At 42.4% G+C, this 27,550-nt stretch overlaps 1 protein-coding gene across 2 annotated transcripts in view; it reads left to right on the top strand.

Annotated features, from left to right (window-relative positions):
- CHN1 (chimerin 1) overlaps positions 1-27,550 on the top strand; it is a 110,833-nt gene that overhangs the window by 34,963 nt on the left and 48,320 nt on the right. For both annotated transcript variants that reach the window (XM_063429761.1, XM_063429760.1), the window contains exons 5-6: positions 5,811-5,842; positions 19,724-19,837. In XM_063429761.1, the coding sequence (XP_063285831.1) occupies positions 5,811-5,842; positions 19,724-19,837 (146 nt within the window). The remainder of the gene's footprint in view (positions 1-5,810; positions 5,843-19,723; positions 19,838-27,550) is intronic.

Here is a 27,550-nt window from a genome sequence, read left to right as displayed (position 1 = left end):
GCCAGGAGCTTTGCCAGGTTCTGGATTTCAGGTAGATAAAACTGAATTGATAGGGGGAGACCTTCTCCACAAACCCCAATAAGGCATATTACATCTGGAAGGACCCCTTCTAAAATGGGTTATAGTAACCCTTTAATTCAGCCCATTTCATTTCTGTTCCATGAACATGTTTCAATCTTTTATCAAATTTTTTTTGTTGTTTTTTTTTGTTTATATAAATTACATTATTTATGTTAGTATTGCAATCCTTTGCTCTAAATACAGCTGTGGTTTTAAATACTTAATGACTTTACTCTTTGGTATTCTTCTCAAACGGCTGTAAACATTTCTGTCTATGAAGCAATAATATATACTAAACACAGATATGCTCTACAGCTGTGTTAATGAATAGGAAATATGTCATTAATCACACCTGGCTTCTTTGGTGGTTGTGAAGTTTGTGTGATAGACTGCGGTGTCCTAGGAGGATTAATCTTTTCTCTTTCATAGCAATACAATAACACCCCAGCAGCTGCTTTGAGGCCAAAATTGGATGTGCGCAGTCCGCTGACTGATAAAATCTTTGCCCACCTGCTGTCTGTTCCAAATAATCTGTACCAGTGGTTATCAGGCCAGTCTGTCGGTAGCCATTTTATCTGTGTCCATATCTGAACAGGTACTGGTGTTTCGTGAATCTTTTTAAACACCAATGACAATTCCATAAATCCGTGGTCATTGATGGTAATTGAGCATCATTCCCTATATCTTTGGCAATAGACTATTGTTGAGGCCTTTGGAAACTGCAAGTGTAGAGCTTACGTCAATTATTCTACTTATAACCTCTCAGTTGGGATTTTTGATCCTCAGGAAAATAACTTTCCCTTCAGATTAGAGGCAGTGCTTTACCAATGGGATTTCTAATCTGGAGGGAAAAATAGGCAGGCAATTCTCCAACTTTTTTTAAGACCCTCCCCTTAATTAACTACATCCCTTTAAATAACATCTCACCTCAAACAACCCCAGTTCTTTGCCTGCCTTCGGCAGGGGAGGTGTGCAGGTTTTTTCTCCACAGGAAGCAGGTGAGAAGGGCTGAGGCTCTGCTTCCTTTCAAGGTAAGTATAGTGTGGAACGCCGGACGGCGTGTTCAGCCGTTTTTTTATGCCGTCTCGTCCGCGCCAGGTGCCGGAAGGCAGGAAGGCCTTGCCTGAATCCCATAAGAGAAAAGTTTGGAACCGTAAAGTGGGGATTCAGCCCTCATTTAGAAGTTCCTTTTGCAGGAACTACTATCGGGGTCAACAAAAGAAAGTCTTCGATTATAGAAAGAAAGCAAGACTCACGGACAAGAGAAATAAAATGTTGTGACGCCAGGCCAGTGGGAGGAAGATTGTCTCACTTCCTACATCACTGGGAAAGTACGACATCGGATCGCTGGGTTCTCTCAGTAATAAAGTACGGGTACAGTCTGGAATACCCCGAGAAAATTTTTCCAAGGTTCATTCTCAGGAAACAGAGTTAGCTTTGATGCAAGAAGTGTCAAGACTCCTGCAGGAGAGTTATGGAAGAATTACCCCGAAGAGAAAGACATCAGGGCACATATTCAAGACTATTTTTGGTTCCAAAGCCAGATGGTTCTTGCAGACACATACTAGACCTAAAGGCCATAAACAAGTATATTGTAAAAAAGAGGTTCCGTATGGAATCAATAAAATCTTCTTCTCTTCTGGTTCAGCCAAGAAATTGGTTTGCGTCCCTGGATTTAAAGGACGCTTATCTTCATGTGCCCATGACAGAATCCAGCAAAAGGCTACTAAGATTTGCGATCTGCATCCAATCGGTGACCAAGCATTACCAATTCAAAGCCCTACCATTCGGCCTTTCATCTGCGCCCAGGGTGTTCACAAAACTGCTAGTGGTCATCTCAGCGTATCTAAGAAGTTTGGGGATTTATGTTATCCCTTATTTGGACGACTGGCTTTTGATTGCGGAGTCAAAGGAGCAACTAAAACTAGACCTTCTTACAGCTTTACAAGCCCTACAAGCTCATGGTTGGCTAATAAATTTCAGCAAGTCGGAATTGGTTCCGGTTTAAAGGATTCAGTTCTTGGGTCTAATCTTAGACTCAATCTCTATGAAGATTTTCCTGCCAGAGGAGAAGAAGCTAAAGATAAAACATTCAATTCAGAGACAATTCAGAGAAAATTGTGTTTTTTCAGTCAGAGAAGCAATGAGTTTACTGGGTCTTTTTACGGCTTCTATACCTGACGTCGGTTGGGCAAAAGCCGGAATGAGGCCTCTTCAGAAAAACATTCTACAAGTATGGAATCGACGGGCAGACAGCCTGGACGGGCTGATGAAATTCAACAATCAAACTTTGAGGAGTCTTCATTGGTGGACCTCGTCTTGGTTCCTGCAAGCAGGGCTTTCATTCCAAAGAATTGAAGGCAGTGTGGATGGCTCTCCTGGCGTTTTAGTTCCAGATAAAAGGTCAGCATATTCAGATACGTTCAGACAATCGAACGACAGTGGCGTTTTTAAACAAACAAGGAGGTACAAGGTCGACAATATTGGAAACTCTTTGTTCAAAGATCATGCTGTGGTCGGAAGTGCACCTCCTATCGATCTCGGCAGTTCACATACTGGGAAAATTCAACGTATTAGCAGACGCCCTGAGTCTTCATCACTTAAAACAAACAGATTGGTCCCTTTCGTGCAGAATTTTCAGGCTTATTTCAGACCGTTTCGGTTGTCCAGAAATAGACCTTATGGCCTCCAGGACAAACAGGAAGACAAGACGGTTTGCATCTCTGAACCCCGCAGACAAACCCGATATCATAGATCAGGGGTAGGCAACCTACGGCACTAGTGCCATGCACGGCACTCAAGGTGTCTTTGCACGGCACTCAAGGCTGCTAGAGCCAAACAGGCTCTGGCCTATCAAGAGTGCGAGTGAAACTTCAGATATCTGCTAATACGAAAAGCCGGTGAAGGACAATCCTCAATTTATGCATTGCAGCACGTAGAGGGGATCTCAGATCACTTCCACCCAGCACTTGTGTATGGGAATCCACGCTGTAACAGAGCACCCCACAGCTGTTGCAGTTCCTGTCCTTGAGCTGTACCTGGCCGGCCTGGTCCCCACTGGAACACAGGGAAGCCACCCACACTGCTAGATATACACAGAGCTGCAGAATAACCCTCCCCTCATACAAATAATACGAACAGCCCATACACAAACACAAAACACAATCCGCACAAACTCAACACCACTGATAATCCACATGCATGCACACAACCCAACATGCAGCCTCTCACATGCAATACCCTAAACAGCCCCTCACATACACACACAACCAAACATACAATGTGACATATCCATCCACACACACAATTCTACAAGCAGCCCCCATATACAGCCCACATTCATAGGTTTATTTACACAATACCACAAACTACTCATGAACATATACAATAGAATAGCTCATACATGCACAAATACAATGATACAAAAAAACTGCAGTATAAAACAAGCACAATATGGCAACATATACTGTATTTTTCGGACCATAAGGCGCACCGGGTTATAAGGCGCAATATCATTGATCGACTGCTAACGGGTTTATTTTCATACATAAGGCGCACCGGGTTATAAGGCGCACGCATTAAATGAAACAAAACAAAATGATTGGAGACTGTGCAGGGAGACTGACAGACCAGCCCCCAGCTCCTCCCTCCCCTCGGACTGACAGGCTGGCACAGTCCGAGGGGAGGATTTATTATAATAATCATTAGGGCTGTCAGCCCGGCCCCAGCTTAATGCGGCCCACCGGGAAATTTCCTGGTATCCTGGTGGGCCAGTCCGGCCCTGCAAGCAGTGCAGCTTCGTAGCTTACCAAGGCCGTGCTAAAACATGTTGACAGATTTTTGAGCGCCGTGTACCACATAAAATCGGTTCTAGGACAGAAAGCACAACCATACATTAGGCGCACCGCATTATAAGGCGCACTGTCGATTTTTGAGAAAATGAAAGGATTTTAAGTGCGCCTTATGGTCCGAAAAATATGGTACACCGGCACGCTATGGGCCATAACAATCTTATTTCGGCACAGTGCTGCTAATAGGTTGCCAACCCCTGTCATAGATGCTCTGTCCGTACCATGGAAGTTCAACCTTGCATATGTATTCCCACCAGTAGTTCTTATTCCCAAAGTGCTTCAAAAGATCAAGTTGGGAAAAAGTAAGGATTGTCATAATCCTTCCCTGGTGGCCAAGAAGAAGTTAGTTTTCGGTTCTTCTAAATATTCCAGGGGCCACTTTTTGGAAGCTTCCACTGTCAGAAGAAATTCTAGATCCCTCCATGGTTCCTCTTCCAACCCTTCAGAGATTCCAGTTGACGGCTTGGTGTCTGAACTCCAGATTTTAAAGAGAAAAGGCCTAGATCCTGAGGTCATCAACATTTTATTGGCTACTAACAAAGAGTCTACGTCTAAAGTTTACTCCAAGATTTGGAAGAATTTTTGTTAATGTTGTTGTAGGTTTAAAGAGGACCCTGTTTCCGCCTCCATCCAAAAGATTCTCAAATTCCTTCAGATGGGATTCGCAAAGGGATTGAAGCCAGCATCTTTAAAATTACAAGTTTTAGCTATCCGTTTCTTTTCTTTCAGGTGTTTAGCCTCAAACATTCTGATATCTAGATTTTTCAGGGCTCTGGGACGTTTAGTTCCCAACATTAGGGAAACCTGTCCGCCCTGGGATCTAAATTTAGTTTTATCCGCTCTTTGTGAGCCGCCCTTTGAACCTCTAGCAGAGGCATCTCTGAAGATTTTATCTTTAAAAAACGTTTTTTGGTGGCAATCACATCGGCCAAGAGGGTGGGAGAAATCCAAGCTCTACAGGCAAATTTTCCGTTTTTGGTCTTTCATCAAGACAAGGTGGTTTTGAAGCTCGACCCTTTGTTTGTTCCTAAGGTTTTGAATGCTTCTAACATCAACCAAGACGTGGTATTGCCTACTTTCTGCCAAAATCCTTCAAATGCCTTGGAAAGAAAGTTTCACTGCCTAGATGCGAAGAGATGTCTTATGCAATGTCTTGAATCTACGGAACCTTTTAGAAAGGACAACAGCCTTTTCGTCTAGATCAATGGCACAAGGAAAGGGATGAAAGCTTCAAAGAGTTCTCTGGCTAGATGGCTGAAGGATTGTATTCTTTTGGCTTATTCCTCAAGCAACGTTACTCCTTCTCAGATTTGTTCAGCGGCTACTTGGTCTTCTCTGCATACGTTCTCGAAGCATTACAGGTTAGACATACTGGCCTCAGAAGATGCAGCTTTTGGGCGAAAGGTGCAACAAGCAGTGGTGAAATAAATCCCGCCCTTTGGAATTGCTTTGTCATATCCCATTGGTAAAGCACTGCCTCTAATCTGAAGGGAAAAACATAAATTTTTACTTACCGTAAATTTATTTTTCCTGAAGATTAGAGGCAGTGCTATAATTCCCCCCCCCCTTTTTTTTCTAATAAACTCGGAATTGTGCATGTATCGGCTTGTGTATTTTCTGGGGTTGTTTGAGGTGAGATGTTATTTAAAGGAATGTAGTTAATTAAGGGGAGGGTCTTAAAAAAGTTGGAGAATTGCCTGCCTATTTTTCCCTCCAGATTAGAAATCCCATTGGTAAAGCACTGCCTCTAATCTTCAGGAAAAATAAATTTACGGTTAGTAAAAATTGTTTTATTTTTTTTATAGTAATGTAATCTGTATTTAAACAAAGTTTGTTACCTTTGTATCTATTTTGTATTTTTTAATCTTTTTTTTTTTTTTTTTTTTTCTTCTCCTATAGGTGGAAAACAGACCAAAGTATTATGGAAGAGAGTAAGTACCTATATAATGTTAGTCTTAAAAATATAAATACTAACGCAGAACTGATGAATAGCAATCCACAAAGTGCTAATGGATTGCCTAATAACTTTTCTATGCAGTGTGTGACGATCTGCGTAGCACTGAAGGGTTAATTTAGTGGCATATAAAGAGGTATGTGAAATCCAGTCCTGCTCTTAAAATGTAGTTCCTATATTAAAATAGACATGTTTGTTTGTTTTCAAATTATGTGAAGTTAAACCTGAACTATTGATAACAACAATTCTATATTGAGATATTTACAAATGGAATGAGGTGTCCGGTTCACTTAAAACGCAGTTAATGGACACCCAATGGAATTTTCTTTACCATGGGAACAATCCTTTTCTCTATTTTATTGCATTCTTCCCGCATTTTTCACATGGTTTTCTCTTTCACCAAACATTGTGCTTGTCACGGTTGCCGGCCCGCCGCGTGGCAGGGCTGTGCCCGACCGGCACAGCACGAGCTTACCTGCTCGTCGGCGAGCCCACAGCCGCTTCCCTGCATCCTCCGGCCGTTGCGCCCGAATCCAAAATGGCGCTGGTCGCGCCTAAACGTAGCTCCGCCCCCGAAGTTCATACTGACGTGCGCGTGACGTCACGATGTCAACACGCATGCATATTTTGGGGTCAGAGGTCGCCTTCTGACCAATCAGACCTTAGAGAGGGATATTTAAATCCCTAGATCACCTCAGTACCTTGCCCTGTCGTGGTTTCCTGTTCCTGGTTTCCTGAGAGTGCTTTATCATTGTGAATCTGATTTCCTGGTATCCTGATCTTGGCTTTTCCCTGGTTATTCTGAATTCTGGTTTCCCTGACTTGGCTTGTGTAAACGGTATTGTGTATTTTCTGGCTTCCTTGACCTCGGCTTTCCCTTTGACCATTCTCTGTCTCTAGCGTATTAGTCCGGCCATTCTAAGGTCCGGTTTACGCTCTGTCCTTTTATTTTCCTTTTCTTGCCTATGTATATGTTTACATAGTTTCTGCGTGCTGGACCACACTAGTAGTCGTGACAGTGCTGTTATCAAATGCCATGATATTGTTTACGCTGTATTTTTTTCATTAGCTTGTAACTGCTGTTGTGGCACCACAAGTTTGTTTGTAGCTCTAAACACTGAAAAATAATCAGACAAACCAAACTTGAGAAACTATCGAACTACAGAGAACAAAATAATAAACCTCTCTAAATGTACCCTTACACCTGAACATGAATCCCTACTTAACAAGGGACTCTCTTTTGTACCTAGTGCAATGGGCAATAAATTTGAGTGGCTGAAAGACCTAAACCTATTTGGACGCAAACTGGCATTCTGTTCCCTTCACAAAAGGAAAGATAATCAATTGGCCAAAGAACTGGGCCCCTCAAATGTAGATTATATCCATCTACAATCTTTACTTCAGTTACTCGATGAACAGGACAACAATCCACTCCTTACAGATTTCAAACCCTTAAGTTGGTTTACTCCAAACTTTAAAGATGCTATAAACATAGATCTCTTCATATAAATGACAGCAGACCAACTTGAAGCACTACCCCCTCCACGCTCTACACATAACAACCTAACAACAGGGAGAACGCAAGGCATGAAAATATTTAAGTCAAAATAAAGATCTTGTCATCAAGCCATCAGACAAGGGTGGCAATGTAGTCCTACTAAATTGAGAAAAACATGTCTATGTGCATGGAACATTTAATGGTCATCAGGATGGCAGATTTCACATGGTAACATCCTAATTATATTGGTTGTAATATCGTTATATAGTATATTCCTTTCGGTCTTCACTTACTAACTGCAGATATTTTGTCTAACCGCTAATAAGACCGTAAACTCTTCACAATATTTTATCATAAACGTTGTGATAACTTGATCTATAGTCACATAACTGGAAATTCATTATTAAAATCCTTGAATGATCTCACCTAGATGGATATTGGCAACCAATCCAACCCAATAAAGGGTTAAAATAAGTTTGAAATAGACATCCTATCATCACACTTCTAATAAAATCTGATTGGTCCCTTAGAATTCAAATTGACCAATAACAGAGCTTCTAACCCTATTTAAAACCGGACAATTTCCTTGTCCGGCTCCCCTCTGATGAGCCATAGGCGAAACGCGCATCGGGGGTACTGATAGACGCACAATTGGAAGCTAATTGACTCTGAATGTATCTATAGGCGATCTAGCTCAAACCTTGCAATTATTAGAATTGCGATTAACTATCAGATTTTCAGTGTGCATATTAGCACACTAAATTATACTGTCTAAAGACTGTTCTGTGCACAACCTACTTCTAGTTAAAATCTTTTTTAAGTTATTACCAAATACTGTTGTGGGGTGGGTGGGAAAAGGGCCAGATATAGCCAAGACTATTTTTATTTATTTAACGCTTTCTATTACATCTGATTTGATTAATACCATATTACCAAATTCGTACAGACAAAGAGACAAACTCACTAACGAGATATTCCACGCATCTCTTTTTTTGGTTCTGCCAGATTTGATCAGCACCATATTAAGGCAGATAAAGACATAAACTCAATCGCTCAGTATCTATACCAAGGCTGAATAGCGAGATACAGAGTCAGTGATAAACTTACCCGCTAAGCATCAACACCAAGGTATAATAATGATACAGATTTCCTCATCGTCGCTTTAGTTAACTCTTTCAGTTCTGCCAGAAAGTCTAATCTAGACAGATAAGAGATCAACACATTAGCGAGACAAGAGTTTCAGAAATTTTTGCTCCACTTAACTCTTTCGAGTTCTGCTAGATTTGACTATTACCATATCTACAAATCAAAGCAGACTAAGTGATATACCCATTTGCTCAGTATTTACACTTATTCCCCTTTCAGACAAAGTCTATGATTTTACGAATTTCCTGTTTGTGGGTATTCTGCAATATATACCATATATACTAGAGTATAAGCCGACCCGAATATAAGCAGAGGCCCCTAATTTTACCCCAAAAAACTGGGAAAACGTATTGAGTCGAGTATAATACTAGGGTGGGAAATGCAGCAGCTACTGGTAAATTTGTAAATAAAATGAGATCCTAAAAAAATTATATTAATTGAATATTTATTTACAGTGTGTGTGTATATAATGAATGCAGTGTGTGTGTGTGTGTGTTGCAGAGCCTTGGTGGGGGGTGGGCAATTTTATTATTTTTTTGTTTAATATTTTAATAATTTTTTTATTATTATTATTTTTTATTTTATTATTTAATTTTTTTTTCGTCCCCCCCTCCCTGCTTGATACATGGCAGGGAGGGGGGCTCTCACTCCCTGGTGGTCCAGTGGCATTGGCAGTTCAGTGGAGGGGGCTTGCAGAGAGCGCTTACCTCTCCTGCAAGCTCCCTCCTCCTCCGCGCCGGTTCGTGCAGCTCCCTCTGTCAGCTCACAGTGTAAGTCTCGCGAGAGCCGCGGGGTCATAGTGCGCTAGTTACACTGGGAGCTGACAGAGGATGTAAATTGCCATAATACAGACATTGACTCGAGTATAAGCCGAGTTGGGGTTTTTCAGCACAAGAAATGTGCTGAAAAACTCGGCTTATACTCGAGTATATACGGTATTTAAAATAACTTTTTTTTTCGGTGATTGTTCAACTCCCTATAATTCACGGGTGTATAAGGATTTTTTTATTTATTGACTCAATAAAAGTTAAGTTTTATACTCTTTACAACAAAACCTTTGTTGGTTTATATTTCCACTAATTTGGGACTATTTGGCATTTGTTCCCTCTCCGTTCTCCTGTGTTACAAATCCTCTCTTTTATCAACTGAAACATAAAGAATAAAAAAAACAAAAACAAAAACACAACAACAAAAAACGCAGTTAATGGTGTATTGAGAACTGAAATTCAAGTTTTATGCTATAACAATGCAGTCGCATAAACTCTCTATTTCAGTTGTGTTGTTATTTTTCTCACTCTGCTGATTTGGCCTAAATTTTGCAAATAGTTCCCAAGTCACAACAACTGTTTAGTGAATAGTCTGTGATGATCTGTTATGTTGATCGTTTATGGTGTTTTCTGATAAAGTTGCAGCTGTTTTAAAACTGAAAGTAACCTGTCAAGAATACAGGCTGAAAAGAGCTTCATCGCTTGAATGTAAAAATTGCATAACATCCTTTACAGCTCATAACATTGAGAAGGCCATCTGCATAGGCTTACCACCCACGTTCCACTTCTATTATTCTGTATACTGCTCATATTTAGATGGTGTCCGTAGTCCTCTCCAGTTATCTGTAAATAATGAGTCATTCAGGAATCTGGTGTTATGTAGTCTCTACAATTGCAGTGCCATTAACGTACCAACATGTTAGCCTGAAACATGTTGAAAAGAGTCAGATGAGTGTATTTTGAACAGTTACATCTAAGACTGCAGTTAAAGTGGCTTGAGTAATGTGTGTACAGTATTGCTTTTTTTTTGTTGTTTAATTCAAATTTGATTGATTTCCACAACAAATATGCGGGGGTACAGAAGAGAAAGGGGGAGGTTAAGCAGGGGGAGGAAGGTTCCATTGTATACAACATTGTTGAGATAGACATTGGTTATTATGTAACTTTCTAAGGTATTACTGCAATAGCTTGTCTTACATTGAACCTTGATGGGGGGTTGCTAAACTTGGGTCCTGGGTATCCGGGGACTGGTGAATTATAAGGGGGGGAGGGGGGTACTATGTACATGGGGGGGGGGGGGGGAGGAGGAGAAGAGGTACTAGGTGTTTCCCAGTATCACATTTCAAACCGGTCGTGGTTGATTCCGTATTTGTGACCAATGTTTTAGCCAGGGTTCCCATATGTTTAGGTAACTATTGTATTTGCCTAATGTGGACCAATATAGTAATTCCATTTCTCTCATGTGCTCTACCCTTTCTATCCATTGGCTAACTGAGGGGGATACCGTTTGTCTCCAGTAAGTCGGTATAAGGTTGTTGGCTTCTCCCAGAAGCAGCCATAGCAGGCGCTGACTCTTCATGCATTGGAAAGATTGTGGCCAACCCAGGAGAACCTGGGATGGGGTTAAGGAGTGCGGCAATTTTAGGACCTCATTAATTTTGGATATCACGTCCGACCAATAGGATTTTATTTGTGGACAAAACCACCACAGGTGTCCCATGTTGCCCACCTCACCCTCGCATCTCCAGCATTTATTGCTAACTGTTGGCCAATATAAATGGAGTAGGTCTGGGGTCCTATACCAGCGCGTAATGCGCTTATAGAAAGACTCGTGTCTCGATAGGCTAATGGAAGCGTGCAAGGGTTTTGTGAAGACATATGCCCAGTCCTGGTGTGTCATGTGTATGTGTAATTCATTCATCCATTTTCGTTGGCATGTCAGGGTCTCTTGGGTTTTATCGGAAGTTTGGATGAGTTTGTAGATTTGTGATAGGATGCGTTTCTGTGGCTTCGTGGTTGTGCACAGTGTCTCAAAGGGGGTTAATCCCCTCGGTTTCCAGTGTGGCAGTACTTTTTGGGCGAGGGAGTATCTCAGCTGCGTGTGTCTCATTGCTTCTATTAGTGAGTGGTGACCTCCTGGGTTTTGCAGGTGTCTAAGTGTAGGGGTGTATCCTCCGTCATTAGGTCTCTAAGTTGCGTGTGTGGCTTCCCTGTTAGTTTTATGATAGTTTGTGCCCCTTTGCCCCCTAATATATCTGGGTTTTGGTTTAATGGATATAGAGGGGAAATGTCTGGTGACAAGGTCCATGTGGTTTTGTGTAGTCTCCATTTCTTAAGGATGTGGGGGATAAGGGGGTGGGTTGCCTTTGCTATTTGCTGTAGTTGGCATGTTTGCCAGGGGAGTGATGAGAGGGGGACTTGTTGTGCGTAGCTTTGTTCTATGTCATACCACGCTTTTTTGTGCGTTGCGTCTGTCCATTGCAGTATTGCTTTTTAATGCCAAGGGCATTTCTAAAATATCAGGAAAAATAATACAATTGCAACATCTCATCACAGCGTATAGAAAAATGCTTTGTTTTGTGTACTTACAGTGAATCTCTTCAAGTGCAAAATGTGTGGATTAGAAGTGTAATCTTTACATTTTGATGGTGAAATCACTAGCGTATAGCGTAAATAATACTTTTAACTGACATTAGCTGTCTAATCTCTGTGCTTATGCTTTGCGCTAGGATGTAATGGAAGCTTCACTCAGCTGCAATTACTGTACTAATTTTATTGTACTAGACAGGACCGGTGCAAGAATTTTTGCCGCCCACTCATGAATGCAACTACATTCCCTCAGAGGTTTATTCACTAAACTCTGAATTGCAGTGAAGCGACGTTTAGAAAAAAAGACGCACTGTGTAGACATTAAATGGAAACTATGGTGCCAGGAAAACAAACTTGTTGCCCTGGCACTACAGCTTCCACCTCTGTCAAGGTCCCCCTCCCCCTGTGGTGCTGAAGTCACCCTGCGAGGGAGAGCTTAATGCACATGCGCAGCAATGGCGGCACTTGCATAGGAAAGCATTATACAATGCTTTTCTATGAGGTTCTGGATTACACTGGACGTCCCCATGTGTTGCCTAACCGTGTCAGGCGACCAAAAGTTGCCGAACAGCTTGGAAGTCCCTGAAGTGGCTGTCTGGTAGATAGCCACAAGAGGTGGAGTTAACCTTCAAAGGTAATTATTGCACCCAGACCACTTTAATGAGCTGAAGTGGTCTGGTGCCTATACTGTCCCTTTAAGTGAAAGCAGACGCACAGTTAGACATTTAGAGAATGGAAACAGTCTGGGGAGACATTTAGGGAATGCCTTATACTTCCATGCATACAGCCTATTACATACAATCAACCAATACATATATCCACACACCCGTACTGCTATAATACACATTCTCACACACAAACAAATGCACTATCACTGGCATACACAGAGTCACTTACACACTATCACTAACACATACACTCACTAACACACACAGTTCACTTACATACTCTACTAGACACACACTCTCACTAACACACACACACTAACACACACAAAATGTCACTTGCACACACTCACCATGTCACTTGCACGCTCACGAACACACACCACTTTATATACACACACACACACACCAATTTACAACCAGGCACACAATAAACAGTACCTTTTAGTCTCCAGATGGGCCATACCTGAGTGCTGTAGAGAGAAGGGTTCCAGCCTGTGGGAAGTTGCTCTTCTTTTTGCTGGGGGAGCAAGGGAGCCATACACTCTGAACACAGACTGCTTCCTGCTCCTTTCAGAGTGCTTCCGGTATTTACTGGCAGGGGGCAGCAGGTCCTGGCTTCCCTTGCCTGCTGGAAGCTGTGTGCTCTGCCCAGGTGCTGGGGTTACAGTAAACCCTGGTCCCTGAGCAGGCAAGCTGTAGAGAGGAGACCAGCAGCTGAATAGTTGTACTGGGGTGTGGCTAAGGAGCCGCTCGCCCCCCACACCAGCCTCAGACAGCAACATGGCAGCCCACCAGGAAACATCCCGGTGGGCGCCCCCTGCAGATTGGCGCCCCAGGCGAATGTTTTATTCGCCTAATGGAAGTGCCGGCCCTGGTACTAGATAGAGTAGAAGTCAAATGAAAATGTTCAGTGATAAGGATTTGATCAGCACAATATACACTGATCAGCCACATCAGTAAAACCACTGACAGGGGAAGTGAATAACATTGATTATATAGTTACAATCGTACCTGTCAAGCAGTGGGATATATCAGGCAGGAAAAATGGGCAAATTTAAAGATCTGAGGGACTTTGACAAGGGTCACATAGTGATGGCTAGGCGTCTGGGTCAGAGCATCTCCTAAACATGGTCTTGTGGGGTGTTTCCGGTATGCAGTGATGCAATTATCATTCCCCCCATATGACTCCTCTCCTGCAACTGTCAAAAATAACCCAAGTTCTCAGTGAATACTTTTCTAGCAACTATTTCCTTACCCCTACTTATACCTTTTGTGTCACTATACCCCACTCCCTCTAGCATGCAAGCTCATTGAGCAGGACCCTCAACCCCTCTGTTCCTCTGCGTCCATTTGTCTGGTTACAATTACGTGTCTGTTAGTCCATCCATTGTAGAGCGCTACGGAATTTGATGGCGCTATATTAATAATATAATAATCTATGCACTCTCTTCAACTCCAACCTTCGGGCAGGAGCACTCCCAAGTGAAATGCTACAGGCAAATATATGCCTACTCCCCAACTAACACACGCCCCTCGCCGTACCGCAGGGGCGTACCTAGAGCATTTGGCACCCGGGGCAGATCCTCCTTATGGCACCTTCCCCCCCCCCCCCCCCTCAAAATGTAAAAAAACACCCACATTTTTTTACAGTGAATGTAGCACTGAGCAGTGTTTGTGCATCTAAATGTAAGCATGGGATTTTGTATGGAAAATGTGTGAGTGAATGTAGGGGTGTGTAGTGTTGGCGTTTGAATGCAGGCATGCATTTGTGTGTAGTGTTGGCAGTATAGGGCAGTGGTGTGGTTATATCAAAAACATGGTGATGTTTTAAAGGTGTGTTTGTTTGTAGTGTTGTTTGAATGCAGTGTTGGCAAAATGCTAAGATGTATGCACATATACACATACACAAATATATACACACAATCAGACAACACATTTGCATAGAATTCATACTAGCCACCCAGATTTCCTGTTCTGCGCTGGCTGACACCTCTAAACTTCGATCTTTGTTTAGCAGATAACTCCTCTTTTTTTTATATATTTTATATCCCTATGTGAGATTGCCATATTTAGATCTAAAGAGCACCCTAATTTGGCATATTTAAATATGGAAATCTCACATAAGAGCATTAATTTAGGGAATTATCTACTAAACTGCTAAAAAAAAATCAAAATTTAAAAGCCTTTTACTTAATTTTAATCTTACAGTTGTTTAGTAGATAACTCCTGTATCCCCTTATGTGGGATTGACATATTTAAGGACACCAAATAAGGGAGCTATCTACTAAACACATACACATTTATATACACACATACTTGTACATCTGTGGTTGTGTGTGTATATAAATACGCACAGACACACAATCACAATAAACACACACTTAACGACAGAGATACACACACAAAAATCACATTCTTACACACATTTAGTAATTAAGATGCCCACCCAGCTTCCCTAAATTGCTCTTGGATCTTCCCCATGGTGATTAACGGGTGCTCTTCCTGCACAGCTCACTTGTGCTCCCAGTAGTGATGACGATGCCATCTTATCCCAGCTGCCGGTTCACTGCAGGGCGCGCACTAACCTCACTGCCTCCCAGAATATATCTGTCCTTGTCCCTTGTGTAAAAAAAATGTGTCTGTGACAGCGTATGTATGTGCATTGTGTGCATATGTAATTTGTGAATGTGAGCCTGTGTGTAATGTGTCTGTGACAGTAGGGGAACAGTTGTATGTGCCTGTGTGGGTCGGAGTAGATTGGGGTCTGGGACTTCGTGTATGATATTGCATGGGAGAATAGGGCAGGGAGGGTGAAGGTATAATGGCACGGAGGGTGGGGGATATAGGGCAGGGGGGTGGGGTTATAATGGCAGGGGGGTTATAGGGCGGGGGGGGGTATAGTAGTACCTTACCATTTAGGAGGGTGCAGGATCAGCAGGGTCTGTTTCACCATTTGGTGGCTTCTCTGGGGTTATAATGGCAGTGAGGTGGGGTATAGGGCAGGAGGGGTGGGAGTATAATGGCAGGGGGGTTATAATGGCAGTGAGGTGGGAGTATAGGGCAGGGGGTGTGGGGGTAAAGGGGTGGGAGTATAATGGTGGGGGTGGTATAGGGCAGGGGGTGTTATAATGGCAGGGAGGTTGGGGTATAGGGCAGGGGGGATTATAATGGCGTGGGGTATAGGGCGGGGAGGGTGGTGGTATATTGGCAGGGGGTTTTAATGGCAGGGAGGGTGGGGGTATAATGGCAGTGGGGGGTGGGGTATAGGGCAGGGAGGGTGGTGGTATAATGGCAGGGGGTAAAGGGCAGGGGTGGTGGGGTATAGGGCAGGGAGGGTGGTGATATAATGGTGGGGGGTATAAGGGCAGAGAGGGTGGTGGTATGGCAGGGGGGTATAGGGCAGGGAGGGTGGTGATATAATGGCAGGGGGGTATATGGCAGGGAGGGTGGTGGTATAATGGCAGGGGGGGTACAGGGCAGTGAGGCTGGTGGTATAATGGCAGGGGGGTATAGGGCAGGGGTGGTGGTATAATGGCAGAGGGGGTATAGGGCAGGGAGGGTGGTGGTATAATGGCAGGGGGGGTATAGGGCAGGGAGGGTGGTGGTATATTGGCAGGGGGGTGGTGATATAATGGCAGGGGGGGTGATATAATGGCAGGGTGGTATAGGGCAGGGAGGGTGGTGGTATAATGGCAAGGGGGGGTTATAGGGCAGGGAGGGTGGTGGTAAAATGGCAAGGGGGGTTATAGGGCAGGGAGGGTGGTGGTATAATGGCAGGGGGGTATAGGGCAGGGAGGGATGGTGGTATATTGGCAGGGGGTATAGGGCAGGGGGGGGGGTGGTGATATAATGGCAGGGGGCTATAGGGCAGGGGGGGTGATATAATGGCAGGGAGGGTGGTGGTATAATGGCAGGGGGTATAGGGCAGGGGGGTGATATAATGGCAGGGAGGGTGGTGGTATAATGGCAGGGGGTATAGGGCAGGGAGGGTGGTGGCATAACGGCAGGGGGGTTATAGGGCAGGGAGGGTGGTGGTATAACGGCAGGGGGGTTATAGGGCAGGGAGGGTGGTGGTATAATGGCAGGGGGGGGTTATAGGGCAGGGAGGGTGGTGGTATAATGGCAGGGGGTATAGGGCAGGGGGGTGGTGATATAATGGCAGGGGGGTATAGGGCAGGGAGGGTGGTGGTATAATGGCAGGGGGTATAGGGCAGGGGGGGTATAGGGCAGGGAGGGTGGTGGTGGTATACTGGCAGGGGGGGTATAGGGCAGGGAGGGTGGTGGTATAGTGGCAGGGGGGTATAGGGCAGGGAGGGTGATGGTATAATGGCAGTGGGGGTTATAGGGCAGGGAGGGTGGTGGTATAATGGCAGGGGGTACAGGGCAGGGGTGGTGGTGATATAATGGCAGGGGGGTGATATAATGGCAGGGGGGTGATATAATGGCGGGGGGGTGATATAATGGCAGGGGGGTATAGGGCAGGGGGGGTGATATAATGGCAGGGGGTATAGGGCAGGGGGGGTGATATAAGGACGGGGGGGTTATGATGGCAGGGGGGTGGGGTATATGGCAGGGGGGTTATAATGGCAGTGGGGGGGTGGTATAAAAGTTACTTGCCATTTGGCATTTAGGAGGAGGGTGCATGGGCAGCAGCTCCTTCCCAGGCAGGCAGCAGGTGCAGGGGATCTGTGCAGAGTGACCGCGGGGGAGCAACCTGGCTCTGCGCCCCCTGCTGGTACACTCCGAAATAGCCTCCCTGCAGCTCAGTGTGTGTGTCAGAACACAGGCTGGGAATCCCCTCCTTGTGCTCTGACTCACAAACGGAGCGCCGGTCTCCCGGAGCTGCGGGAGAGCAGGAGGTACAGAGCCTGACACCCCCCTGCTGAGTGGCACCCGAGGCGGACCGCCCCCCCTGCCCCTCCCCTTAGTACGCCACTGCCGTACCGGGATACTCTCTCCCTATTTCACTGCTCAACGTGGATGTCAAATTATATACAAAACTCATAGCAGACAGACTAAATCCCTTCCTCCCCAAACTAATACACCCAGACCAAGCTGGTTTCATCCCCTTCCGACAGGCCAGTGACAACACAAGACGCACGTACGACCTCCTTTGGACAGCTCACCACCGCCACATACCCACACTATTTCTTTCCACAGACGTGGAAAAGGTATTTGACCGTTTACTTTGGCCTTTCTTCTTCGCTACCCTCATCATATTCGGCTTCCCACGAAACATAATAGACGCTCTGGGTATACTCTACTATACGCCAACGGCAAGCATTCTACTCCCTCTCACCCGTCCCCCCTCCTTCCGCATATACAACGGCCCATGGGAGGGAGAGTGGCACTGCAGAGTCCTGCAGTGCCAGGAATATGGATATGTTTTCCTGGCACTGGAGAGTCCCTTTAAGATTAATGATCTCAGCCATGGAGGTGGGGCCAGTCGCGGCGTCACCAGCACTGCGTAGGGGAAAAAAGTGAATAAAACACCTTTCCCATGTGATTGGAGGGAACACACACTTACTGACCAACACACAGACATTAACTCACTCAATCACAGACAGATACCCACTCACAGACAGGCATAAACACATACACAGGCACACACACTCACACTCACAAATAATTACTTTTTTAAATTTAAATCCACCCAATATCCCTACCTTTGGAGAGCTGGAGTGGATAAGCTTTCCCTGGGGTCCAGTGGGGCTGCTGTCATCTCCCTTTTGCGCACTGTTTAGGGGGCCGGAGTAACGTCATAAACCTGCTCCAGGCATCTCTGCAAGCCGCAAGAGGGAGCAGAGCAGGGAGATTACAGCTCCCTCGCCGCCGCACTAAGTCAACCGCCCGCCTCCCTCAGCTCTTCATGAGCTAGCCTGCCGTACCCCTCTCTCAGCAATACATAACCTGGCCGCTCCCCCTCCCTCTGTCAGCTGCCTGCCTGCCTCAGCTCTCCATGAGTTAGCCGGCCGTCCCCCTCCCTTCCTCAGCAAAACATAGGCTGGCTGTCCCCCTTCCCCTGTCAGCCGCCTGCCTGCCTCAGCACTCCGTGATCCCACTGCCTGCCTCTGCTCTCAGGCAGCCGGTCACCTCAGGGGCTGAACAGGCTAACAAATGCCACGCCGGGACAAATTTCCTGATCGCCATGGCGACCTCACGTCTTGGATTTGTCGAGCCCTGTGCTAATGTCACTGGACACATTCAGAGGTTGTGTGCAGTCCATGTCTCCATGCATCAGAGCTGTTTTGGTAGCATGAGGGAAGCATACACAATATGTCAGGTGGTTTTAATGTTGCTAATCATTGTATATAAACAGGTTTTTAACCTAGATGTCAAGGTTTTTTTTTTTTTTTTGCAATCTTACAGAATGATGAGAAATAATAAATCATGAGGTTGTACACTGTTTGGTCTGTGATGTCTCTGTGCAAATGCCAGGATTCCCTTAATTAAAAGCACCTCAAATAATGTAAAGACCAACAATTAAATCAGAAGATTATTTATTCCAGCAGTACCTGACATTATTTCATTCTAAAATGATTGACCAAAGTGTCTTTTTCGGTTTGAAATGTAGCCATATCCATCATATCCACGTACTGATGCAATAATTTAATTGCTAGAATTGTGACTCTTACTTTTGCTGCTGTTACAGGACATTGGACATAGACTAGTTTTTTGTCATGCACATATTTCCTGCAGTAAATGGTTTATCTCATGGATTATTTGGGGTCCCTGGTATCCCCAGAAACTGTGTGGGAGATGTTGAAGGTCAGTAAGAGCTCCAGGTGAATGAGGAACTGGTGCTCATCATGAATGCAATGGGTCCCTATAGGTTGTAACTTTGAATCCAAGATGCTTGACTGTCACAAGAGAACACTATAGACAACACATAGATAAAATGTAGTTAGCCCTAAAGTATTGCCATGTCATTTACGTGGCTGGACATGACAATTTCAACACACTGCTTAAATTCCCTGAAAATTAACCTTACAGATAAAAGCCACATGTGACTTCAAGCAGCCATAACAAAATAGATATGCAGCAGAGATTATACGTTTGTTTTAATCCCGCTCTTAAGAAATAGTCAGAATTACCATATAAGTAAACCCTGCATATTCTTTTTGTTCTTAAATACCTCGATATCTTATTAGAAAGAAAAACCTTTGCATGAGTTTCCGCCTTTTTTGCAGGTTTCACGGGATGATATCACGAGAAGAGACGGATCAGCTACTAAGTGTGGCAGAGGGAAGTTATTTAATTCGTGAAAGTCAGCGGCAACCTGGAACATATACATTGGCTTTAAGGTGAGAAAAACATGCAACTTTGCTTGGATTTCGCTTTATGTCTTCACTCAGTGTTTGTCCATACTGAATAGTGACGGTTATGGAATTTGTGCCTAAGGAGACTATAGCAAGAGATGGATGTGTTATCAGTCGAGAAAAATACTTCACTATTAAAAGATAGGGAGGAATACCCATTATACCAAGCTATAAAGTCCTTCTTCATCCACTCCTCCTCCACCATCTCCAGTTCTGTTTCTGTCTTTTGGGAGGGTGACTGGATCTGATGAGGCTCTAAAGCAGGAGTAGTCAACCTGGTCTCTAACGCCTACTAGTGGGTGGTTTGGGATTTCAGGTGGGCGGTGGTGGGTTCTCCAGAAAACACCCGGTGGGCCTTGATGGCTGTGGACCAAGGCTAGCATGGGAGATTCTTTCATCCTTTCATCACCCATGCAGAGCCAGCCTTGCTGTAAGCCCTCTCAGGCTGGTGAGGAGATCAAAGATGTCCCTCACCGACCTGCTGGCACTTGGAGCACCAGTGCTTGCAGAATTATGTCCTCCCTCCCTGGTAAAAGTTAAGGAGAAGGGAGGGGAAGTGTAAGGAAACCTAGGATATCCAATCCTCATTCGGTAGTTTCCTCCCGAGCATCAGTGATTATAGCTCTCCGTTCGGTAGAGGAAATAAACTAAATCCATACGAATACAATAGCTTTACAAGATGATTCCCTTAATAAAGCATACGAATCCCCAAACATCAGCCGGGTGCAACAGAACTGGCCTTCAATGATCACACACTGGCTTTTATCCAAGGGGACATCCCACAGGGAGGGACAATCATTTACAGGAAAAACTTAAAACACTCCCTTAGTCCTGGAGATAATCAAGTCTGATAAAGTAATAACTTGATTACCTCCAGGCAGAAAAAATTACCCTAATATTTAGAACACCCCTTTAGGCATATGGTATACCCACAAATATGTCCCCTGATAGCTCTGATCTGGGTGACCAACATATTCAAATTTCACCCAGATCGGTTCAGGGGTTCAAAAATTGAAGTCTTTTGTGACCGGCTAACCGCGAGGTGGCTGCCCAAAATAGTTCCATGAGTTTGGGTAGTTTTGCCGGTCTATTTCGTGAAGTAGCAAAAACCGAATAATCCCACGAATGGTTTCCCCTGGCTCTTAGCAGCGATTGTTCCTCTCATTCGAATGAACAAAAATACCGAACACCGGCCGCACAGGTAGAGGGTTCAATTGAGGCATTCTTTGAAGTTTAACGAGCCAGGGGGTGGTCTCTGTTCGGTAGTTACATCTACCGAATGAACAGGGAAGAAATATTGAACATAAAAGAGGGGTTTCTTCACAGGAAGAATTCAAGATAGATTTCCACATATCACTCACCTACACACAGCATAAACTATATGCACCCTTCACACACAAACACACACTGCACCCATCACTGCTCCCCTTACACACACACTGCCCCCTTCACACACACACAGCACCTCTCAGAAACACAACCCCCTTAACACATACACTGCACCCATAAGACACACACACACTGCACCACTCACACATACTGCCCTCTCTCACACACACACAAAATCCTTCACACACACAGACACACACACAAAAGTAGAATAAAAAAGGAAAAAAATAGATATATTTAACTAAATTTTTTTGAAAAAAAAATTTAAACTTCATAAATAAATCGCACTTGCGCTATAAAATTAGTTACTGTGGCACTGGTGGGTGGTAAGGAGATTTTACCATCAACAAAGATACAAAAGTGGGTGGTTGGTATTAGAAGGTTGACTACCCCCGTTCTAAAGCAATTTATTTTATTTATCTCATGATTGAGGATTCCCTGCATTTATAAAGTGCAGTTTTGTGCAATACTATATCCTCTCTCTCCTTCATTCTGATTACTCAAGACCAGGATTGGGAGAAACATAAATTAAACAAAGCCAGTAACCAACAAACGTAATCTTGTCGTGTTTCCTTTAATTTCACCTAATTTTTTGCAAAATCTTCTATTCACTGTTAACGAAAAAGTGTAGTTTTGTGAAATATATAAATAATTTTGATTGAGGACAGGTGTGAGGACACTTCGCTTTGGATATAATATTTGCTTGATTCAGTCCTAAAGGCCACCACTGTACAGTTTTGGATCATAGGTCTGTGGCATAGGATTTTTTTTTCTCAAACGAATGTCCATTATGTCAATATATTCTAGTGCCCGAGGACCAGTCAATTAGTATATTCTGTAAAACAAGATATATATGAGTTGATTACCATTTATATTTTATTCTGTGTTTTTAGTTAGGATACATTTTGCCCTTTTTGCAAAAACATACATCAAGTTTGAATTTGATGGACATGTTGGTTTTTTTTTAACCATCGATATGTTGTTCTTTCCTGGTACACTACCCACTTTGTGTGTCGGTTAGCGATGTGTCTTGGTTGCTGGGAATAGTTTCTTTACTCAGCCATCCCGACTTTGCCTAGACGACAGACAGAATTCTAGTCATGTCAAGTGTACTTTTAAACAGAAACAATAGAGAGGATTTCCTTTCTCTTATTAGCAATATCTGGATAACTCCTATGCAGTTCAGCAATATGTAATTTATTTCCCTGGAAAATTTACCACTATGCGTGTTTTCTTTTTATCTACGGAAAAAAATTAGAATGTTAAAATAGTTTTTTGTATAGCACAGCTCACTTAAATGCATTTATACATTTGTAGAAACACTCTAATGTTAAAAAAAATATATATATATTTTGTAAAGTAATTCTTTTTAGATTACTTGGGGCATATATTATGTTAAAAATAAACAAACATTTAAAAATATCCATAAAAACATCAGTTCTAATGACTTGTCCTCCAATGCATCTCATAGAAAAACATTGAACCCGGTACTTTCTCTATGCGAAAAATAAGCAGCGTTCAGTGTAACCACACTCCTAGAATGTCTAATAGAAGATCTTAAGGAGGCAGTGTCCCCAGAGAACATGTTTTCAGGAAAAGTTTAACTTTTTTTTTTTCTTTTTAAAACACAAGGTTTATAGGGACACTGAGCACCAAACTCTCTAAATTAATATGTGGTGGTTTTGGTGCACAGTGTCCTTTTAAAACTTGTGTTTAAGTCAGTCAAAGAGGAACACACTTTTTTTTTTTTTTTTTATGCACCCCAGTAAACATTATTATTCTGTTTGTTGTGGACAGTTTATGCAGTAGAACGCAAAATACTTCCCTTTTCCACTCCAACAAAATAATAGACAGGGATATGACTGCTATGGACAGTGTAACTGTCTCAATTACATTTCCTGTTCTATAATTTTATTTAGGACACATTTTTCCCTATGGCTTATTAGTCCGTGGCCAGCTGCTCCTTTAAACAGATCTCTCTGGCTAAGCTCCTGATGCCATTATCACAAAGGTCATCTGTTTGGAATGGTGAATTTTACCACAAGACAAAAAGTTTCAAGAATACAGGTCATCTGCAGATGTTTGTACAAACAGATCTTGTCCCTTAAGGCAAATTACGGGTTACCTGTATTTGTCTCTGCTTTAATTAATTGGATTCTGTGTTGGTTCATTCCTTGATCATCTTGCTGACCGATAAACAGTAGTTATTTTTCAATTTTTTGTTACCTATTCAACAAAAGTCAGAACCAGTAGGCTTTTTTTTTTTTTTTTTTTTTTTTAAATTCTTTATTTTCATTGTGCAGTTAGGTACAAGCATTTTCAATACGCCCCAACAGCGTTCATTTGCATATGCATTCAGTTTAGGCAGTGGCATGAGGTCTTTGCACATTTTTAACATATATAACCAAGCTTAACGTTACGAGTACATGAGTTATCTATGTAAGACTTATGTCCAAGCTTAACAATACGTTGCGAAAAAGAAAACGGTTTGTGAAGCTAGCTTTAAGGTGTGGGTAGCTTAAAAACAAAGAGCAAGACATAAAATCAGTGTTAACATTGAGAGTATGCTTTGCTGTGTAGAGTGTCCACCCCATGTTGGGCCAGTGCAGCTAGTCAAGCGTCCTTGTCGGCATGCCGGGCGATCCGTCTGTATGCAGTGCGGTCTGCCATAGTGGGACGAGCGGTGTGATGACTGTGGTGGTAAATACAGTCCCATTAGGTGTCCGAGTAGGGATACAATTTTTCCCACCTAGGGGCATTTGCTTTCCAGCCTGATGCCTGTCTTGTACAGGTGGAGAGTCCCAGCATGGTGACTTTAGGTTGTCAGGCAGTTTGTTTCTGCCCCTCTGCGGTAAGTTAAGCGGCACAGTAGGGTAATCCAGGGCCTTAGTGTTGTCCCGTGGTGAGATTAGTACCCTCAGATGTTGTGGGCAGTAGTGCTGCGCCTCCCTGGCTTGTGGTACCTTGGTACTTAATCGCTGGTTCCTGCTCGTTCAGGGTCTGCAGTCCGCCTGTGTAGTATCAGGAGAGGGGGATGCATCCGGCTGCTCCCATGCCAGAGTTGCCTGCCATGAGGTCTCCGCCATTTTGGGAGCGGACCCTCGACAATTTCGTGGCACTCCGGTGGGTCACAGGGTAGGGACCGGGATCACCCCCGCCGGCCCATGAAAAATGATATAACTTAAAGATACACAAGAATATTTAGAATTATTTAAATTCACAATAAACTTTTCTTTTAAATTTAGAAGTGTCTAGAAGCACGACTTGTCCTGTTCATGCACTATGCATGGATGGATATTAAATATGTTAAATTATCTAATAATAAACAAGTATAAACTAATGCTAACAATTAACGGGTCACATGTGAAGTTGTTTAATTTACTGTGTTTAGTTGTTTCCAGTGTTAAATAGATCTGGGCACAATTCCTTTTTACCTGTGATGAATTAATTTAAATTCCTGATACTTTGCATTCAAACGAATAGATCTGTCCGAGATTTACATGAAGGATTGATTAAATTGGACATAGATTTACCGGAACGTAATTTGTCACAGGTGCAAAGGATTTGTGCTCAATGTGTTAAATAATATGAACAAATATTTTCTTCATTAGCTTGATTATCCTCTCATTAGCTCAGATTCTGCCTTAGTTACTTAAAGCAGCACTATCACTTGTGAAATCTTTGTAATTTGACTTTTAATTAAGATGGGGAATGATTGGAGAGGGGTTTCTATTGCAGTCTGTGATATTTATTTATTTACTTTTTTTCAAAACTATTTTATCTGTGAAAAACTCAAAAGTGACAATGACCCTAAAATGACATAGTTGTGTAGCTGAAAAGAGACATGCGTCCATCAAGTTCAGCCTTTCTAACATTTGTTTTTGGTATTGATCCAAGAGAGATCCAAAAAAACTATGTAACCCAAGTTTGCAACAAACTGAGAAAACATTCCTTCTTGACCCCTGAATAGCAGTCAGATATCACTTTGAATCAAGAAGTTGTTACCCCACTAATTAAAAATGATATCCCTGTATATTATGTTTTTGCAAGTATTTATCCAACTGCTGTTAAACATCTGTATAGACTCTGATAAAACCAAATCTTCAGGCAGAGAATTCCACACCCTATAGTTCTTACTGTAAGAAACCCTTTTTTGCCTTAGACTAAATCTCCTTTGTTCCAGTCTAAATGTGTGACCTCATGTCCTATACTGAATTATATGCTCCTGTTTAGTAGATGTTATTAAAATGTGTTAAAATAATATATATATTGTTTTAAATACAGTACTTCATTAAATTATGTCTGTACAACAATAAAAGTAAAAAAATTAAAATATTTTTTTTTTTCCTTGGTAGTGGTGTTGGGCTTTATTTATCTGTCTGTGAGCTTGGCAGACACGCACTGATTACTTTTTGTGGACTGAGGATAGACTGGCTAATAAATACCCAAATAGTCTACTATCAGTTTAGGTGTCATATAGGTTTTTTTTTTTTTTTATCTTTGTAGGTTTATTTCAACTATAAGAAGAAACTGGACTATAGTATTTTAATATCAGCTAAAGCACATTTTTACAAAAGTCTTATAAGCTCTTACGGTTACGGCTCTGTTCATAGTTAGTTGGGATCCAGATAACCCCAACTCATCAAGTTTGCTGTAACTTTTTTTTACCTCTTGCCCAAATATAGCTCATTGTTGCGAAATAACTGTTTAGTTTAGTACGATCTGTTGATTTACTAACCTGAAATACTTGAATCATAGTCCAAGAACAGACTGTGGGATTACTCTCTAGCAAATGTTTAGAACTTTAGATAAAATATCCTTTTCAAGGGAAAAATATTGAAAGCATGAACTTTCACTAAAATAAGTTGTGAATGGTACTGTGCTTCTGGTTATTTTTCTTTTTGCTATATTAGAGCAAATAATAAATTTTTTTCATTTTTACAGATAGCATCAAAGTGATTGATTATTTTTATTTTTTTTTCATTCCCATGCATTCGCTTAAGGATGTCTATACAGTTTAAAATGTAATCAAATTAAAGGAAATGTAAGCTGTAGCTACCATTTGAAATGAATGCCTTGGAATTCTATGGCCGTTTTTTCATTTTAAAACTACAGAGTGCCGTACAGGAAAAGAAAACTCCTGGAGAATTTGTACTGTTAAACAGGAAGAACCAGTTTGAATAAGAAAATTCACTTGGACACAAGCTGTGGGTGGCCTTACATAGAAAGTCCCCACGTTTATTACACCAGTGCCACAATCTGTATGCTTTAATTGAAAAATTGGGAAATCCAGCCCATTCGGTTACATACGTTGTCTGCATCAGTTGAGAAGAGAAGGGAGAATATGTGTATATAGAAGTAATGAAATGGGTCGAGAACCTTTATATTCTTAGTCCTTCATGACGGTGGTTCTGTGTACATTCAGTAGGAATGTGGATTTTTTTTTTACTTTCTTGTTCCCAGCATTCCATTGTGCATAGGAGAAGAAATGCAACAATTAAATGTCTAATTTTATAAATTGCACAATACGCCCAAGAAAAATATCAGTATGACCAGGTTTCTTTAACTGTTTTATTTCATTTCAACACATTAAAAAGATTTCAGCATTATTGATAGAAAATGGGGGTAGATTTTAGAAAGCAATATGGCAGTTCAAAAAAAACTAAACAAAAACCATCTGAAGTCAAAATGACTTTAGAATTCAAATTACAAGTCACTACTTGTTTTGTACTCGTTGGGTCTTGTTCTTACACATGGCTTTCAACTTTTCCTTTTAACCGTCTTGTGTGCTGAATTTATAAAGAAATCACAGTATTTTATCAGTGACATCTAAAAGCTTTGAATGTGTTTTTGAGCTGTGGCCAAGTCTTTCTGTTGAATTTCCAAGTCGAAACCACAGGGATGCGTATGTGGTCTGTATGTTCGTGTGGGGAGGGAGGATTTTGGTATGTTATTTTTTGTTTTATTAAAGGCATTGTCACAAAAGAAAACATATATTGTGATAATGTTTCATAAAAAGGAATGGTTAATTACAGTTTAAAATACTAGTTTATTGTTAGAAGTAATACTCTGGATGTACATTTACCTTAACCTATTAAAATGCAGTGAGTCTCTGACCTACTGGGCACGTTAATACTGTAATTACTAATTATAGTGGTTATGGTGCAGCGTCCGTGGATGCTGGACAATGCCCCCTTTCTGTTTTTGTGTCAAGCCATTTTTGCGCTGTTTGACAAAAAACAGGGCTATCTGGTACATACTGACTGGCCCATTTGATTTTTCTCAGTTAATGTTAAAGTGAATTTTCAA

The sequence above is a fragment of the Pelobates fuscus genome, chromosome 8, assembly GCF_036172605.1.
Source record: "Pelobates fuscus isolate aPelFus1 chromosome 8, aPelFus1.pri, whole genome shotgun sequence".
Lineage (NCBI taxonomy): Eukaryota > Metazoa > Chordata > Amphibia > Anura > Pelobatidae > Pelobates > Pelobates fuscus.
The sequence above is the reverse complement of the archived record's forward strand: the minus strand, read 5'-3'. Positions and strand labels throughout refer to the sequence as shown.